General features: G+C 41.4%; 1 protein-coding gene across 1 annotated transcript; it reads right to left on the reverse strand.

The window, feature by feature from the left end:
- Positions 1-4,067: 4,067 nt before the first annotated feature.
- On the reverse strand, positions 4,068-7,822 carry TMEM155 (transmembrane protein 155; the record flags this gene model as incomplete). Its single annotated transcript, XM_023516586.1, is given in 3 exon segments — positions 4,068-4,236; positions 5,286-5,443; positions 7,795-7,822. Coding segments are annotated over 3 exon segments (336 nt in total), but the record flags the coding sequence as incomplete, so codon positions are not given.
- Positions 7,823-17,525: the final 9,703 nt, after the last annotated feature.

Raw genomic sequence — 17,525 nt, forward strand, 5'->3', positions numbered from 1 at the left:
AAAAAAAAAAGGATATAAATAAAGAATTAGAGAAGAGAAAACATAAATGATTAATAAATATGAAACAAGAGTATCAAACTTCCTCATGATTTTTCAAATCATACCACTAAGGTTTTTTATGTGTTTTTCTTTAAGAAATGACAAATTTTTTAAAGACCCCTACGTCAAATAGGGAAGTAGATGAATATATAAAAGCTGTCCATAAAATACCCAGCCATGTATGTGTGTATGTTTCATGTTACATGGCTGGATACTTTCTGGATAGCCCTCATATACTGACACAGTCATTTAGGATACAGATTGTCCATTTCTCCTAATTCTTGTGATTTCTAAATCGGATAGCCCAGCAATCATACTTCTATAAGTACAACCTACAGAAAAATGGGCAATAAGTTCATTGTACTTTTTAAATAAATTGATGAGTGTACCATACAATAATTTAAAATAATAAGAATGATTCTGTTTTCACTACAACTCTTTAAGATCCATGTTCCAGTTACTATCACTATAACAAACTTATTCATATGTTAGTGAGCTAAAACAACAACCAGGATCAGACAGAGCAGAATGAGACTGGCTTGTCTCTGCCCCATGATGTCTGGGCCCTCATCTAGGAGGATTCAATAGCTGGGAGCTAAGGAGGTAGAGGAATGTAGAGGTTGGAATCTGCTAGCTGAGATCTCAGCTGGGGCTCTCTACTAGAGCACTCACATGAGGCCTCTCCTCTGCCTGGGCCTCCTCAGAGAATGATGATGACCTCAGGATACGCCAATCTTACATGGTGACTCAGGGCTTCACAAGTGAGTAATCCACCCAACAATGGAGAAAATGCATTGCCTTTCCTGATTGAGCTCATAAGTCATACAGGGTCACTTCTGCCACATTCTGTTATCACCAAGCCTGCCCAGAAGCAAGGGGAGGGGACTAGACTCTGTCTCAAAATGTCAGGATGTCAAGGTCACATTGTGAGATTATGGGGAGAGGGGAGGATACTGCAGTGACCATTTTCTGAAAATACAACCTGCCATAACATATTAGAGAAGAAAGCATCTAGCACAATATTTGTAATCTGATGCCATCTGTATAAAAAAGAAAAAACTTTTGGTGTACATGTACGCAGATATGGATAAATGTGACAATATGTGTGGCAAATGCCCAGAAAATTATTTCAAAAGATTTACACCAAGCCAGTACCACCGGTTAGCTCCGAGGAGGAGAATGAGATTACAGTAGTGTGACATGGAGGAGACCTCTCACTTTCCCACTATGGGTCAAAACTTTGCAATGAGTTCCAAGTTGAGATGCATAAAGGACAAGCAGCAGTGTGCCTGGGAAACAGCGTTCAAGTAAAAATGGGGCTTGAGATGTAAAAACAGCGTTCAAGTAAAAATGGGGCTTGAGATGTAACTTAGTGTCCATCGAGCCACCTCCAGAAACATTTATAAAAAGCACAATTCAGTATCCAACCACTCAAAAGTCAGACACTGCCCAGATGAGAGGAAAAAGGCAAAATGGACAACATTGGGATACTTGAGCCAGGCAGTCCAATCTGCAGCTAGACTCAAGTTGGTAAAGAAGCTGGAACTCATGAGTCTTGTGCTTTGTTGTATTATCACTTCAGCCTTCTAGTAAATTTCCCTTTTAAAAAGTACAGTTTACTCTTGACTATAATAACAGAAAAGAGGACATTGGTACTGATGGTCTTGACCGAGAGCTGCCCCAGATTTGGACTCATATTCTGGGTGGCACCTGGAACAGGAATAAAGGCCACATGGTGTTGGATGGGGTTTTCTTATTGAAATTTAACCATTTTCAACTGAAATTACTCAATCCTGTTAGAAGGTATAGACTCAGCCTTTAAGTAATAGTTTATTAATAAAGTTCAGATCCCCTACATTTTATAAGTGAATACCAAGACTTACTATAAAACTTACAGTAATCAAGGTAACATAGGAACAGCATCAGGACTTCCTGTGCCACAGAACAGAGAACCCAAAACAGACCCACCCTGATATGGTTGTTTGATTTTAACAAAGATGCCAAACTAATCCAGTGGGGAAAGGAAAGTCTTTTCAATCAATTAAAAAATAACATATATATATATGTGTTTTTTTAAATCCTGTTTCTCTGGGTGGAAAGAATCCTTACTTCACACCATACATAAGAACAAGTTGAAGATGATCATGGACCCAGTAGAAGTTAAAACTGTAAAGTTTTTAGCTTAGAAGAAAATATAGGAGAATCTATTTGGTGACCTAAGGGATAGGCAAAAGTCTCTTAGACCACAGAAACCAATAAACATTAAAGAAAAAAGCAAATAAATTAAACTTCAAATTAAAAAATATATATTTTAAATACACTGTTAATAAAATGAATAAACTAGGCACAAACTGAGAGAACACATTTGCAAAGCACATATCTAATAATGGTGCAATGTCAAGAAATATCAAGAATTTCTACAAATCAATAATAAAAGACAAAAACTCCAAAACAGGCACTTTTGGAGAAGCAAGGTCCAAGTGATGCTCAGGGACAAAACCAAATACCTGAGAATAGAATTAAATCCAATAATGCTAAACCCTTCTTACTTTACTGAAACTCTAAATATAATGGAAGAATCATTTAATATTTCAAAAATTTAACATTAATTAGCATATAGATTTGCCCATTAAAAAGGAGATGTAATATAAAAATAAATATTTCTACCTATTAATCTCATCCTAATTAACTCTTAACAAAGTTTGGGTAACAATAATTCACCAAAAAAAATCACATTAAAAAAAACTGAGTTACATATAGTTTATTTTTATTTCACAGCCTTTAAAAAATATAAACACTAAAAAACATACACAGGATAATCATTTAGTAGCCACATTATTACAAAAATAAAATAACATAGGATAAATTGGACAGCAGAATGAAATAACCTCTGCTGAATCCCTGACTAGGAACATACAATAGTCACTAGGAAGGTTAAGTGGACCAACAAAGCCATTTTTTCATTCACCATTATCACTAAAATCAATAACAGAACCAGTTTCCAGGAGACCATTCCGTTCACTACAAGAATGCGTGCAATATACAGATGTCAAGTTAGCATCTTAAATGAGTTTCAAAATATCATTTTTTTCTTTTCCTCTGGGGGACACGTCCGAGGGAAAGGTGGAATGGTAAAGACCATGGGAAAACAAGCTCATGACAGGTCCACATTTCTCTCAGTAGGTTCTAAAACACAAGCAAGAGAGGAATGTATACTATGTTGTCTGGTACAATGGCCACGAGACCCATGTGGCTATTTAAATGAATTATGATTAAATAAAATCTAAATTTGACTTTCTCAGGCACACTAGCCACATTTCAAGTATTCACTAGCCACATGCGGCTGGTGGTTACCATACTGGACACCGCAGAGATAGAACATTTCTGTCATCACACAAAGTTCTTTTAGACAGCCCTGGATGTGGGAAGTGTTTCTTCTCCCTTTGCTTAGCCAGGATGTAGGCTGCTAATGGAAGCAGCTCTGAGAGGCAGTTCTTCTCCCAGGATATTCCTAGATTGGTGGTGGAGTCACAGAGGGAGTATGATCACTCTTCTTTGCATAGATTACTCTCCTCCATGCATAAAAGAGGTGGCCTTTTTTTATAAGGAAGCATCAAAGTAGAACATTTTTTTTCCTATACCAACACTCCACAAAGAGATTATGCCCACCAAGGAAGTGTGCAGGTCCCCACAGACCGCCTCTAGAAAATCCTGATGTGAGACAAATAGACTGAGAGAAAAGGTCAGTTCTGTCGAGTGTTTCTTGGGAAAACCTGACATGTCTTCACTCTGTTCCCTCTGTCACAGTTGAGAAGTGTTGCTTGGAGTTTTTCCAGTTGTGAAAGAGCTACAATTTTCATCTTTTTCAAACATTACATTCCTTTACCACTGTGTTTCGTAACTAGGGGATAAACTACTAGTTTTCCACCCAAGATCCACAACCATCTTGTTCCTATGAAGAGAACTTAGATTTTTGTTGAAGGCAGTTATATGTCTAGCTACATAAACTACATTTCTCAGGCAATCTTGCAGATAGCAGTAGCCAATGACACAGTTCTGGCCAATGAGACGTAAGCAAAAGTTTTCAGGCTACTGAGAAAGCTCTTGAAAAGGATAGAGATTCAGACTGGGATGCCCTCTTTTCCCTCTGGGTTTCCTCCTTCTTCTTGTAGGGAGCTATAGGGACCATCGTGGAACCTAGAGGAAGAAGCCAAAGGAACCTCAGCAGCCACCTCCATTCAGCCTGACGCCTATAATTTGCTTAACCAGCACAAGCAGCTACCTACCTCAAGCCTCCTTGTTACATGAGAAAAGAACAAAACCTCCCATTTGTTTAAGCCACTATTCAGACTGGTAACTTATTCTATTATCAAGTTAGCAATCCATCTTGACTCCCAGTAGGGAAATGATATTTTCAACTGAAAGTCAAAAATGTCTTCCTAAAGACTATATCTACTCAATAAATCCAACTAACTTCAGAATCATACTAATAAAACAAAGGTTGAATATAAAAGTTTTAATTTGAACCCACTTGTGTCCACAGGATGTGTCTACAGACCAAGAATGGCAGAAATGATCAAGCTGAGAAGCTGCTACTAAGGAAAATAAGAGGGTCGTTTAACTTCAATCCAACAGGAAGCTATTTCCAAGTGCCTATTGGGTTCTGATTACTGGTCCAAACATGGGTCTGCCCTTCTGATTACCTAACCTCCTGTGTGGAAAGATACTCACTACTCAGACAACTAATCAGATCAGATCTTACTAACCTATCACTTTATTATTTTCTGTAGACAAAATTAAAATGGAGAATTGAGAAATTTATTTCACTGATTCAAACCAAAAAAAGGCTGTATCAAAGATCTACAGTTAAATTCTTAACTTTCCCATGCATGTGACATAGACATCTGACAGTGATATTCTAGTGATCCTAGAAAGTTCATTGTGGTTTATTAGTCAAAATATGCACAAATACCTCAGAGTGGCTACCAACTTTTTAAGGACAATACACTGTAGACTTTCTATGTACCACATTCATTATCTTCAGCATTCTAAAAGCCCCTAGATGAGTAAATATGACTTAGAAAAAATAAGTATTCCCCACTATCTGAAATTGCTTAACCATTTACAATCTCTAAAATTTTAGCTGTTTAAAATTTAACTCTATTGCACTTATTTCAAAACTATAGACAAAATTGGCAACATGGAATGTCAAGCTAAAAATAGGATATCACATATTTTTTACTCACCTAGTTCCAAGTTTCCACCCCTGCAAGTGAACCAAAAACAAATCCTGGCACCTTGTCATTCCCAGAAAAGCCAGTGCATGGCACACTCTGGGTAAATTTTCTCTCTTATTCTGTAGAATCACACCAGATGGCATCAGTTCTGCATCTACAGCTGTGCCCTAAAATTGAAGTTCAGACATAGGAATCTACTTTATTAGACATTTTAGATTTTGCAGGTGTGAGTGTGATGTCATTCTCATTCAAACCATTCAAAATGGTTATCTTGCCGAGTGGAACTGTAGATCCACTGCACTTACTTCCAAGTTTGGAAATTGGTGCAAAGATCAAGATCATCCTAATAAGATTCGAAGACATTTAGAACAGCTGAAATTTAGAAACAGTAATGAAATAATAGCACTCGAAATAAAATATGAACATTGAATGATAGAATTATAGCTCATTTTCTTATAAGAAATTCAACTCGACTACTAACATTGCTTAAGAGTCACTAAAAACCTTTAATTGAAAATAAAACACAAAAATCTTCTATAATCAAGTTACACTTACATAATGAGCAGTCATTTTAAATGCCCTGACTTTTAAATGTTTAATATCTAGCTCATATGTATACAACCTTTACAAATAGACTTGGCATAGCATCTGTCTGAACCAGCAGGAGGTCAGTGAATGGAGTACCCCACACATAGAAACCTGGAACCTAGACCATTGTGGGTGTCCAAGTATTTAATCTAAGCTAAAAATGTATACAGGTAGCAAAAAAATGTGAGTTCAAAGTAGTTCTAATTTGGGAGATCAGTCTATGCAGGGTCATGGAAAAATGATGATTGAATAAATGAGTAAAACAAGGCAGCTCATCTATACAGGTGTCAAAGATCCAAAAGAAAATCTCTGACAAAGCAAGGGCAGGGCAGGAGACCAACAGCAGTAAATTCAAAGAGTGAATATGAGCAACCTTAAGTCTCCCAGAGTTTAGGGTTAAGTTTTTTTGTTTGTTTGTTTGTTTGTTTGGGGGGGTTATTTTGAGACAGAGTGTCACTATGTCACTCTTGGTAGAGTGCTGTGGCATCACAGCTCACAGCAACCTCAAATTCTTGGGCTTAAGCGATTCTCTTGCCTCAGCCTCCCAAGTAGTTGAGACTACAGGCACCTGCCCCAAAGCCCAGCCATTTTGGGTTGTAGTTCTCATTGTTGTTCAGCAGGCCCAGGCTGGGCTTGAACCTACCAGCCTCAGTGTATGTGGCTGGCACCCTATTCACTGAGCTATGGGCAACGAGCCTAGGGCCAAGTTTTGAACAGAGTTTGACTAATAGGAAAAACATTTGCTTTCTTTTTTTTTGCCCAGATAAAAAGGAACTTAGTAATTAATGAGTTCAATTATAAGGAGGTTATAAAATGGCACTGGACACAAGATAAAAAGGCAACCCTGACTTTCTTAGGGAACCTAAGTCAGTAGAACTGACAGAGAGTTCTTCTGTCTAGAAAGAATCATGGGCCGGTAAAACTTCTGAACACCAGTGGCACTGCTAGGAAGATTAAAGGATTACATAATCAAGAAGCCAAGCAGGTGGCTAAAGTCATTTGTACTCTGTTTATTATAAAGTATGAAATGATTGTTTTCTATCCTTATGAAAGGCTGTAATTTTTAAATAATTACTCCTAATTCATCTTCAATGCTCATATTAACCACACAACCCTTTAACTAAGTGCCACTGCGGAGGCATCAACCAATTAGAGAACTATTGTTCTTAGCACAATACAGAATCACTGCAGCTGATTCAGGAAATTCAAACTGGGGTTTTAAATAGTTGCTTACTATAACTCCAGTAAAGAGGTGAGAATTCGCTCATGACTTAACAATTAAAATAAAGCACTCAATTAAGAACAGGTCTATTCTGGCAAAGTGAAATAGGAAATATGGAAAATTACCTGAATGTCTCAGGCCAAAAACTCTTACCATAATTATTCACCTGAGACTATTTTTCCTTCCTTTGAAGTATCAAAATAACTGCCTCACACTTCATTTTTAGAATGTCAACTTGGGCAAAATCTAGTATTTCATTGTTTTTAGCTTCTCTATCTGGTCTTTCTTTATGTTTAAAATTAACAAGTATTTTCAATACTACATTCATGACACCAACAGTTTATCTCACCCTAACATGATAAAACCCCAAATTTTTCTCTATTGAAGAGAAGTTTTATCTCCATCACGTATTTCACTCCATGAACCCCTGCATTGTTTTCCAAAACAGCAGAATGATTATTAAAATTGCAAACACTGACATCTTTAATTTTCGTAATCTTTTACCTAGACACTGATTCTTGCAAAGAGATAGGAATTAGTTTGTCTTCCTGGTTCCAGCAGAAGTTCACAGTTCCGAGTTGGGGGAAAGCCCTTTACTTCACGGTACCCATTTGCCCCTTCGTGGCCCCTCACCTTTTTAGGCTCTGGGTCTTCAGAAGTTTAGCCCTAACTAGGGGCAACATGAAACCATGGGTGGTCCCAACTCACCGTTTGCATCTTTGCCTACCAAAGCTTCCATCTCCCATTATTCCTGCCTTCTCCTTGCAGGGCTCCCAAGCGGTCACTGCAGCTGCGGTCCTCTGCGCGCCCGCCAAGGGCAGCAGCTCGCTCCAGAAGGCGAGGCGACATAAACCTAGGAAAAAGCATCTGGAAGATGAAGTTACTTCCCAAACTAACGTTGCTCGGAGGGTGCTTAGGGCAAGCTAGTGAGTTTACTCCTGCCGATCAATCCCTCTGCAAAAGCTGCTCTAATCATTTAACCTGCAACCACAGAACCGCTCCTCCGCCCCCGTCTTCTTTTTCCCTTACAAACCAGTACCTCTCGTCGCCGGCCCTCCCTACCATCACCCAAAAGGTCACTTACAGCCAACCCAAAGGTGTCTTGCAAATAACTCTCACTGTAACGTTCATCTTCGGTTGCCCCAAATTCTAAACCCACCCAGAGTGGCAATACGCAGGTACTAATGAGGTTGGTGGCTGCAATAGGAGTAAGGATCAAGGATTTCTCCCCGCAGTGGGCCACCGAATTCTCCCCACCTGCCTGTGCGTCTCCAGTCGAACTCTACTTACCGTCTCCGGTCTGAAACATTTCAAGTATGCCGTCCTCCTGCCACCTGTCCCAAAGCCCACAGTCTTTCCCAAAAAATGGGAATATTTGGTTTGACATTTGATTTTTGTTTGGAAGTGGCTGGAACGAGTTAGCTGAATAATTTCGTTTCCCACCCCTTGGCTAAAATGCATCTGGACTGGAAAGAAGAGCTTGCAAGTGTTCAAAGCCGTTCTGGGTGCAAAGGGTGACCCCCTCTTCCCTCCATTTCTCAGAGTCCCAGGAAAACTCCCAAATAGCCCAGCGCCAGCCCCGATCCCATGGACCTGGCGACCCTGGCTCCTGAGCTTGCCGCGAGCCCCAAGCATGCCAAAGAGCGGAGACACTCGTCCCTCTGTGGCTCCCTCTCACCCCTGAACCGACTGGCCAGAGCCGCGGAGCCCCCTACCTGGGCGCTGGGCGGCCGCGCTGACGGAGAATCGCGGCGGACGCTCGACCCGGTGCCCGGGCGGCTCGGCGCCCGCACCTCGGGTCACACCGCTTGCTCGCGGGAGAAGCCCCAGGGCTCGCGGTGCAGCGAGAGGCGCCCGGGCTGGAGCGCCCCGGCCGTGCTGGCCACAGAGTTCTTCAGCTGCTTGATGACCACGAAGAGGAGGAGGAAAAGTAGGAAGAGCAGGAAGAAGAAGAGCGCCAGGTAGAGCAGCAAGTTGAGTTCCCACTCCATGCTGGAGGCGCGGGCGCTCGGCGGCCGTGCGCGCTTGGCGCGGGCTGCGGCTGGAGGACAAGGCGCGCCGCCCGCACACCCACCCCGCGCTCTCCGCCGGCCCCACGCGAGGGCGCCCAGCGTCGGGTGCCGACTCCGGGGTCCGCGCTCGGCCCCCCAGCCGCAGCTCCGGGGACATGCGCCAAGAAGCTGATGAGATCCGGATTCTACACTTGGTGCCAGTCACGAGAGCCTTCCGCTTCCCTGAGATCTTGGGCTCGTGAGGACGCCGGCGGATTTCCTAGGAGCGAACTAGAGCGGGCGGGGACACCAGGACAAGAGAAAACTACTCCGTTTCCCGGGGAGGGGGGGGTTGCAAATGATTTTAAAATTCTTACCCCAACAACCTGTAGGTCCCCTGGTCCTTCCCTTTCTAACTGATTTTCGTTATTGACTTCAGTGGCTTTCCGAAAGTGCAGGTGCGGCCAAGGCCCAGGGACCCACAGGAATTAAAGGCGACAGTGAAGATGGTGTCTGAAGTGCTATTAGATAACTTCGAGCCTGAGTGAATTCCACTGCGAGCTGCCTTGCTCTTCAAATACGCAGACGCACTCAGTACTAAGAGTGCTTTCCTACCAACAACAGGTCATTCGGAAAAGCATTACAATTAAAATGCACTTCGAAAATTATATTGTGCAAAGCTTTCAAATGTTGCCTTGAAATTCAATTCCCTTGGTGAAAAGAGACAAACACTTTACTCAAAGCTACTCTCCGTAATACCTCTCTGTGTTTGTCTGACATCACCCATATGGGGCAGCTTTAAAGGAAATTTGGTTTATCTGTTACTGTAACAAATAGACTCCATACTTGGTAGCTTAAAGAGACGACATTGGTTATCTCTCATGGTTTCTATGGGTCAGAGATTTGGGATCACTTAGCTGGGTAATTACAGGTTGGGGTCACACATGAGGTTGTAGACAGATGTCAGCCAGGAATGAAGTCATCTGAAGGCTTGTCTGGAGGTGGAGGAACCACTTCCAGGGTGGCTCCCTCCCACAGCGGTCAAGTAATGCTGGCTCTTGGAGGGAGACCTGCATTCCGCCCAGGAGGCTTCTCCACAGGGCTACTTGAGTGCTCCCCACACAGCCCCTGGCTTCCCCCAGAACAAGTCATCTCAGAAAACAAAGCAGAAGCTGCAGTGCCCTTCACCACTAGCTTTCAAAGCCACACATCAGCTTTTGCAACATCCTTCTGGTTGCACAGGTCATCCTGGTTCAGTGTGGAGTCCAGGACATGAACATGAGGGTGAAGATCCCTGGGGGCCATCTTAGAGACTGGCTGTCCCGGCTGCTGATAGAGCATAGAGCTGATTCTCACTGCTCATGTTGTGGGCCTCCAACTTCATTCATTCTTTATGAAGATACTTGATAGCCCCCCTAGACTGAATTCATGGGATGAGACAACATCCCAGATTCTGTATTTGGCTGTCTGTAATAGATGGCTGCTCCGTTAAAGGCAGGGGTTCAAAGAGACAGGGTGGAAGTCTTGTGGACAGAACTGCAGACTCAGCTCTACCTGTCAGGGGTTATTTTTCCTGTGTGACTCTCAGACTGCTCACCTGTAACATATCTTGCTTAGCTTTCCAGTCAATTTGTTTGTGAGGATCAACAATGAGTGGATGTTAAATAAGAATGTGTTTTGCTATGTAACTGTCAGATACCATTATTACTGTATTATGTACAATGATTCAGGGTACTATACAAAATTTCCAGGCCCTAGACTTTTCCACAAATTATCTTACTATGTAAGGAATCATTCCCTCTCTCTTTTCGTCTCTTTCCAAATAACACTGTATTAATCCAATCCATAGGCAGTGGTATACTAGAGCTGGCTCATAATGACTCACAAGAGCTGATTGTTAAGTTTTGTAAATCAATTATCAAAATACAGCTATTATTAAAAATAAAATGATATAACCTCACAGTGAACTAAACTATGTTAACAATAAAGGCAATTCTCCAAACTCATCACTTCCTAATTATTTACTACGTGTTGCTACGTGTATTATCTATGCACTTGAGATTATTAACACATCTGTCATAGCCATATGGTTGAAATTCTAGATAAAGATATGTTACTGCACATCTCTTCCCATCTTCAATCCAATGTCATGTTGATAGTTTGAAATTGGCGGTGATGAGAGTGTTTGTCCTGAGGAATGGACAGATGTGAGCAGCTCAGAACAGAGTGGCAGCTGTTACTTTTTTAATTATTATTATTTCAAATTAATATGAGGGTACAATTAGAATTAGGTTACATTGTTTGCATTTGTTAGTTAAAGTCCATGTTGTAGTTGTGCCCCTCCCCAGAAGGTGTGCCCCACCCTTACATTGTGCCTATTAGGTGAGAGCACACCAATCCTCCTTTCTCCCCCCTCTTCCCTCCCACGTGAGTTTACTTGTGTTTTTGAATTGTGAGCGTGTTATTTGTCCATCTACGGGTTTCATATTAGTATGGAGTTCATTGGATACTTGTTTTTTCAATTCTTGTGATACTTTACTAAGGAGAATGTTCTTTAACTCCATCCAGGTTAATATAAAAGATGTAAAGTCTCCATCTTTTATGGCTGAATAGTATTCCATGGTATACATATACGATAGTTTATTAATCCACTCATGCTGATGGACACTAGGTTGTTTCCACATTTTGGTGATTGTGTATTGAGCTACAATAAACATCCTAGTGCAAATGTCATTAGATGGTAAAATGATTTTTTTTTCTTCTGGGAAGATACCTAGTAATGGGATGGCAGGATCAAATGGAAGATCTACTTTTAGTTCTTTAAGAATTCTTCATACTTCTTTCCAAAAGGCTATGTCAGTCTGCAGTCCCACCACCAGTAGGACTTCTCTCTGTACCCACACTAGCACCTGCAGCTTTGGGACTTAGTGATGTAGGCTATTCTCACTAGAGTTAGGTAAGGTAGTTTTGATTTGCATGTCTCTGATGATTAGAGACTCTGGGCATTTTTTCATGTGTTTGTTGGCCATTTATCCATCCTCTTTGGAGAAAGTTCTGTTCATATCTCTTGCACAATGATAAACGAGGTTGTTTGTTCTTTTCCTGTTTGAGTTCTCTGTAGATTCTGGTTATCAAGTCTTCATCAGATTTGAGTTCTTCATTTTGTATGGAACCAGAAAAAAAATCCCATGTGACCATGCAATTCTTAACAATAAAAACAAATCAAGAGGCATCATTTTACCAGACTTTGGGTTATACTCCAAGTCCACAGAGATCAAAACAGCATGGTATTGGCACAGAAAAAAGAGACACAAATCTGCGAAACAGAATAGAAAATATAGAGATAAAACCAGCCTCATATCACCATCTGATCTTCAACAAATGAAATAAAAATATACACAGGGGCAAGAATACCTATTCAACAAATGGTGCTGGGAGAACTGGATAACCACATGTAAAAGACTGAAACTGGACCTGCATCTCTCACCATTTATAAAAATTGATTCCTGATGCATAAAAGATTTAAATCTAAGACACAAAATGATAAAAATCCTAGAAGAAAATGAGGGAAAAACTCATGATAACATTGGCCTAGAGAAAGATTTTATGAAGAAGACTTCAATGGCAATCACAACAATGATAAATAAATGGGACTTAATCTAAAAAGCTTCTGCACAGCTAAGGACACAATAATTAAAGCAAACAAACAATCTTCAGAATGGGGAAAGATATTTGCATGTTATGAATCTGGCAATTGTTATGTTAACCAACATACCACTGCTGGTGGAGTTATTGGAAAAAATTGAAGGCTTGTCCAAGTTTAGTAGAGATTTGTCATTTTTTTTACTGACCAGAATCCATACTCCTCCACTCTCAGTACCACATGTTCGTTCGTACTGGTAGAATTCTCCATTGTATATAATCTTTGCAAGAGGACAGGACCCAGTGTCTACTTTCCATTGCCACCTCCCATTATGGAAACCCAGGGAATCAAATATATCTTTTACCCACTCTTGCTACAGTGTAGAGAAGAGGGCAGGAAGAGCCATGCCAGAAACTTTGACAAATGTCCTTGATTCCAGGACTTTGAAGCTTGGGAACTGACTGAACAAGAGGAATGTTTGGGGCCCAGGTGCATCCCAGTTGCAGGGGCTCTTGGAGGGCCAGTCCAGTCCTGGCACTGACTGGGCATAGCCTTCTCTGCCTGCTTCAGCAGCACCCTCAACTCCTGGCCCTTTCTCAAATGAGGTCCCTTTTGTAAGCTTCCACTGGTTTTCCAGGAAGGCTTAATGTGGCTTTGCAAAGTGGTTAGCGACAGTTTGCAAATGAGAATGCAGACACATAAAGAAAGCATTACTTACACGCTGTGCACATCTTATGTACTCTTGATCCACAAGGTGGGCTGATGTGATGGTAGTGGGCTATCAGAACATATTCATAGCAGTATCAGTAAAGTTGGTAATACAACCCCCCCACTGCTAAGTTTGACTAGCTTTAAGACAAAGAATACTTTTTTAAAAACAAGGTGTTTGATAGAAAAGGCAGATGCCATTTGACACATTGCTATACAGATATCCAAGCCAAGGAGGGATGGAAATTGAAATAGAGGGAGGTTAAATGACCTGCTCAAGGCCACACTGCTAGCAAGTGGCAGTACTGGGATGTGAACCCAGGGAGTCTGGCTCTGGAGCCTGCACTCCCACCCCCATGATATCCTCCCTCATGAGAAAAGTACACTTTTCTTGTATGACCACCTAATTAATGATCATATTTTTTTCTGTTGACTGTCAAACTAAAAAGAAACAAATTTCAGAAGACACATATCTTCTACTTACGGACATCTTGGCTCCTACCTTTGGCATCTTGAATATCAAAGCTTCAAATGAGCCAGGGTTTGCCCGAAGAAAGCTGGGGAAAGGGACTGAGGGATGAGGGTTTTATGTAGCCAAGCTCAAACCCATTTCAGCCTTCCCAACGGTAACTATTTAGATTATCCATTTATCCAAGTGGCTTAAACGGATTTATAAATATTAACTAATAAATCCTCATATTCACTCTCCACAGAATTTGTATTTAAAATAATATTATTGCCACAAAGAATAACAAAGTACATTTAGTAGATGTTCCCCTATGATTTTTAGCCTCTGGTTGTTTTATACACCTCATAAGATGGTCTGAGCTTCGGTTGGTAGTATATAAATGACTCCTTAGAAATAAGGTGCAACCTTTCTCTCCCTAAAGATGCACATTAGTGGAAATCCACAGAAAGAAAAACTGAACGTTTTAAAAGGCAGAAAGGACACTTACCAGATATAAGAACTTGTCTGGTTCCAGCAGCTGAAAAGTGAGCTGAGCCCTCATGATGCACAAACAGGTAAGGTGGAGGGGGAGCTATGTCACTACAATCCTGCCCCACTGCCCACAGGGTGAACCCACACGGGTTGCCACTTAACACAGCATGGCTCCTTCCCCACTTGGAGTCAAACTTCACACATCTTTCATCTCCTCAATCTCCTTCCCAAAACAATTGGATGGTACCCCAGGGCTGCCTAAGATCCTACCCTGTGGACCTCAGTGGTGCACTGCAAGATAGGGTTCCGCTCCCTTTTTCACCTGCTTTGTTCTTCCCACCCTCATCTCTGATAGGAAAAAGGGCACTGACCAGATTCAAGCATTACCAGTATATATAAGAAATGCTTAACAGTGACAATAGAAAAACTTATTTGGCTTGTAAATGTGCTTCTCTAAACAGCCTAAATGCCAAAGAAGGCACCCAGAAAGGGCTGTAAAAATTTATAGTCACAATCCTTCCTGGACTTACTTTTGGGGGGCACTTACAGGGTGACAGCATGAGTAAGGTAGGGTGATTGGGAAACTAGAGAACATGAGAGTTCAAGGTACCTTTCTAAGGTTGACTCAATTTGGCCTGACATGATCCCGTCCCAAATGGAAGAAATGTTTCACACCAGGTTCTGGACTTGGAATGTGTTGTTAACTTGATGAGTAAGACTGGATTCTTAGGTAACTGCACACCTTCTCAGGTGCTGAGGGCCATAAAAATTGAATTACACATAGATGGAGTTTGATTAGATGGTATATTTCTTAAAGCACCCATGCACTGGAGATGAAGCCCATATTCACAAAAGCTTCCAGGTTCTAGGACACTCTGTCCCAGCTTGTCAGGGTCTGACGATCTCCAATGATCCTGGTGACCCTAATGGCTCAGAAATATCCCAGTCAGATTATCCATGACTCTTTTATTTTTTGTTTGTTTGTTTATTTTGAGACAGAGTCTCACTTTGTTGCCCCCAGTAGAGTGCTGTAGCATCATAGCTCACAACAACCTCAAACTCTTGGGCTCAGGCAATTCTATTGCCTCAGCCTCCTGAGTAGTTGTGACTACTACTGTAGTTGTGCCTGCCACAACTACCAGCTGTTTTTTAGAGACAGGATCTTGCTCTCGCTCAGGCTGGTCTCCAAGTCCTAAGCTCAGGCGATCCACTGCCTCACCCTCCCACAATGCTGGGAATACAGCCATCATGTGATCCCACCATGTGACCTAAATTGGGCCATCATGCCCGGCCTCTATCCATGACTCTTTGACATGCACCTCCCTGGCTTTTGCCTCATACACACCATGTTCATTTCTACATTAGAGATATAAACTGGGCTTTCTTGGAATCACTCCTTATTTATGCTCTATCACCCTTTCAGCCCTCTAGATCAGAATTAGAAAATCTATGAGAATGTTCACTGCTGTAGGAGAGGAAAAAAGTGAATTGTTCTTCCTGTCAGGGTCATGTAAGGTTAATAACAGTCATCATTATTGTAACACCCCAATAAAAGGATAATTTACTGTTAATAACAGTAATAGGATAATTTACTCATAATAACAGTAATAATTTACTGTTCAAATTTCTACCTTCTTCCCCACCCCATCCCCAAATGAATAACTTTAGTAGTTACACAGTGCATACAGAATGGGATACTCTTCAGGAAACAAGTAAAATCTATGTGATAAGCTATTTAAATCTCATGTAACCACTTAGGAATTCCAGCAAGAAGGAAGAAAGGAAGGAAGGAAAAGAGGGAGGGAGAGAGTGAGGGAGGAAGAAAAGAGGAACGTGGGAAATCTAAGGAAGAAATGTATTCGAGGGGTATGTGGGAGATCAGCCTATGTGGGTAGCCCTTGAATCCAGAATTCACCACTAAGAATAGTTCTATGAAAAACACTCTAGATTCTGTCCTTGATTTAGAATGTCTTTGAACATAACAAAAGATACACTAAGTCTGTTCGATACTGAAAGAGAAAAATATTAAGTGATAAATTGCTATTATAGCCAAACACTGTTTCTTTAATTTAGACTCTTTCCAGTCAATTAGCTGGAACATTGGAGAAAGTCAAACCTGACTCTAGACTTAATTAATATTATGTCATACAGCAAAGTGAAGAATCTGAACATATGGGTCAATATATCTTTTGTTGAGCACAACCTGAACATCAGTGGTGAAACTGTTGCTGCTAGTGGAAGGTCTGTAAGCTTCTACATAAGCTGATGATCAGGAGCCAGGGGCTGGCACACACATGTGAATATATACAAAACTAAAATTGGATAGCTCTATGGGGGGAAAGGAACTGGGAAAAGTAGACTTTATCACCCCTGTTTCCTTAGTGACATGCCACCTTCATTGACCTCCTCAACAACTAGGACCTGCCCTCCCGACATACACAATTACACACTGTGGTACAGACTGGCAATAAACATACTTGGAGCATGGCCCTAGCCACCCTGCCCTGTGCCACACCGTGTACTGCAGTGCTGTGAGGTGAAGCAAACCTCACAAGTTTATGCACTTGGACATGTACCCTAACTTCATCTCTTTTGGGTGATATTAGACATCTTTTCACCTATCCAGCTTTTTAATAGAATCCTGACTTTATTCATGAATCTGCCTCTCCTCCATGCATTCCATGTGACTTAGAGGAGACTTTTCTAGGGAAGTGCATCTTGAATGGTCTAAAATTCATCCAGGAAATATGACAACTTTTTTTCTCCAAGGAAGGAGCATGTGACCTAAATTGACCTAATCTAATTGGAGTATATAATTCAGTGTTCAAAAAAAGGAAACAAAACCACTCCAGGCATCTACAGTAGGGAGACTGAATACTGGTTAAACTGATAAATTAGTTCCAAGGCTGTGGGGTGGAGGAGGAATATAAAAGAGAAGGTGAGTTTATCACAAGATTGTAGCCCCCCTGTGCTAGGGGAACCAAAGGGGAAATACTCACAAGCAGAGCCCATGGTTCCTGTGCCAGGAAGGCAGCCACGGTGCCCACTGCTGCCGCTGCTACTGGGGTGGATCTCCCAGCAGGATGCAGGGGCCTGTGCTCACCACCCACTTCCCAAGACCCCACCAGGAGCTGGAAGTAAGGCAGTCTTCTCCTTT

Source organism: Otolemur garnettii, unplaced genomic scaffold (genome assembly GCF_000181295.1).
Source record: "Otolemur garnettii isolate 467f Iridium unplaced genomic scaffold, OtoGar3 scaffold00093, whole genome shotgun sequence".
NCBI classification, from domain to species: domain Eukaryota; kingdom Metazoa; phylum Chordata; class Mammalia; order Primates; family Galagidae; genus Otolemur; species Otolemur garnettii.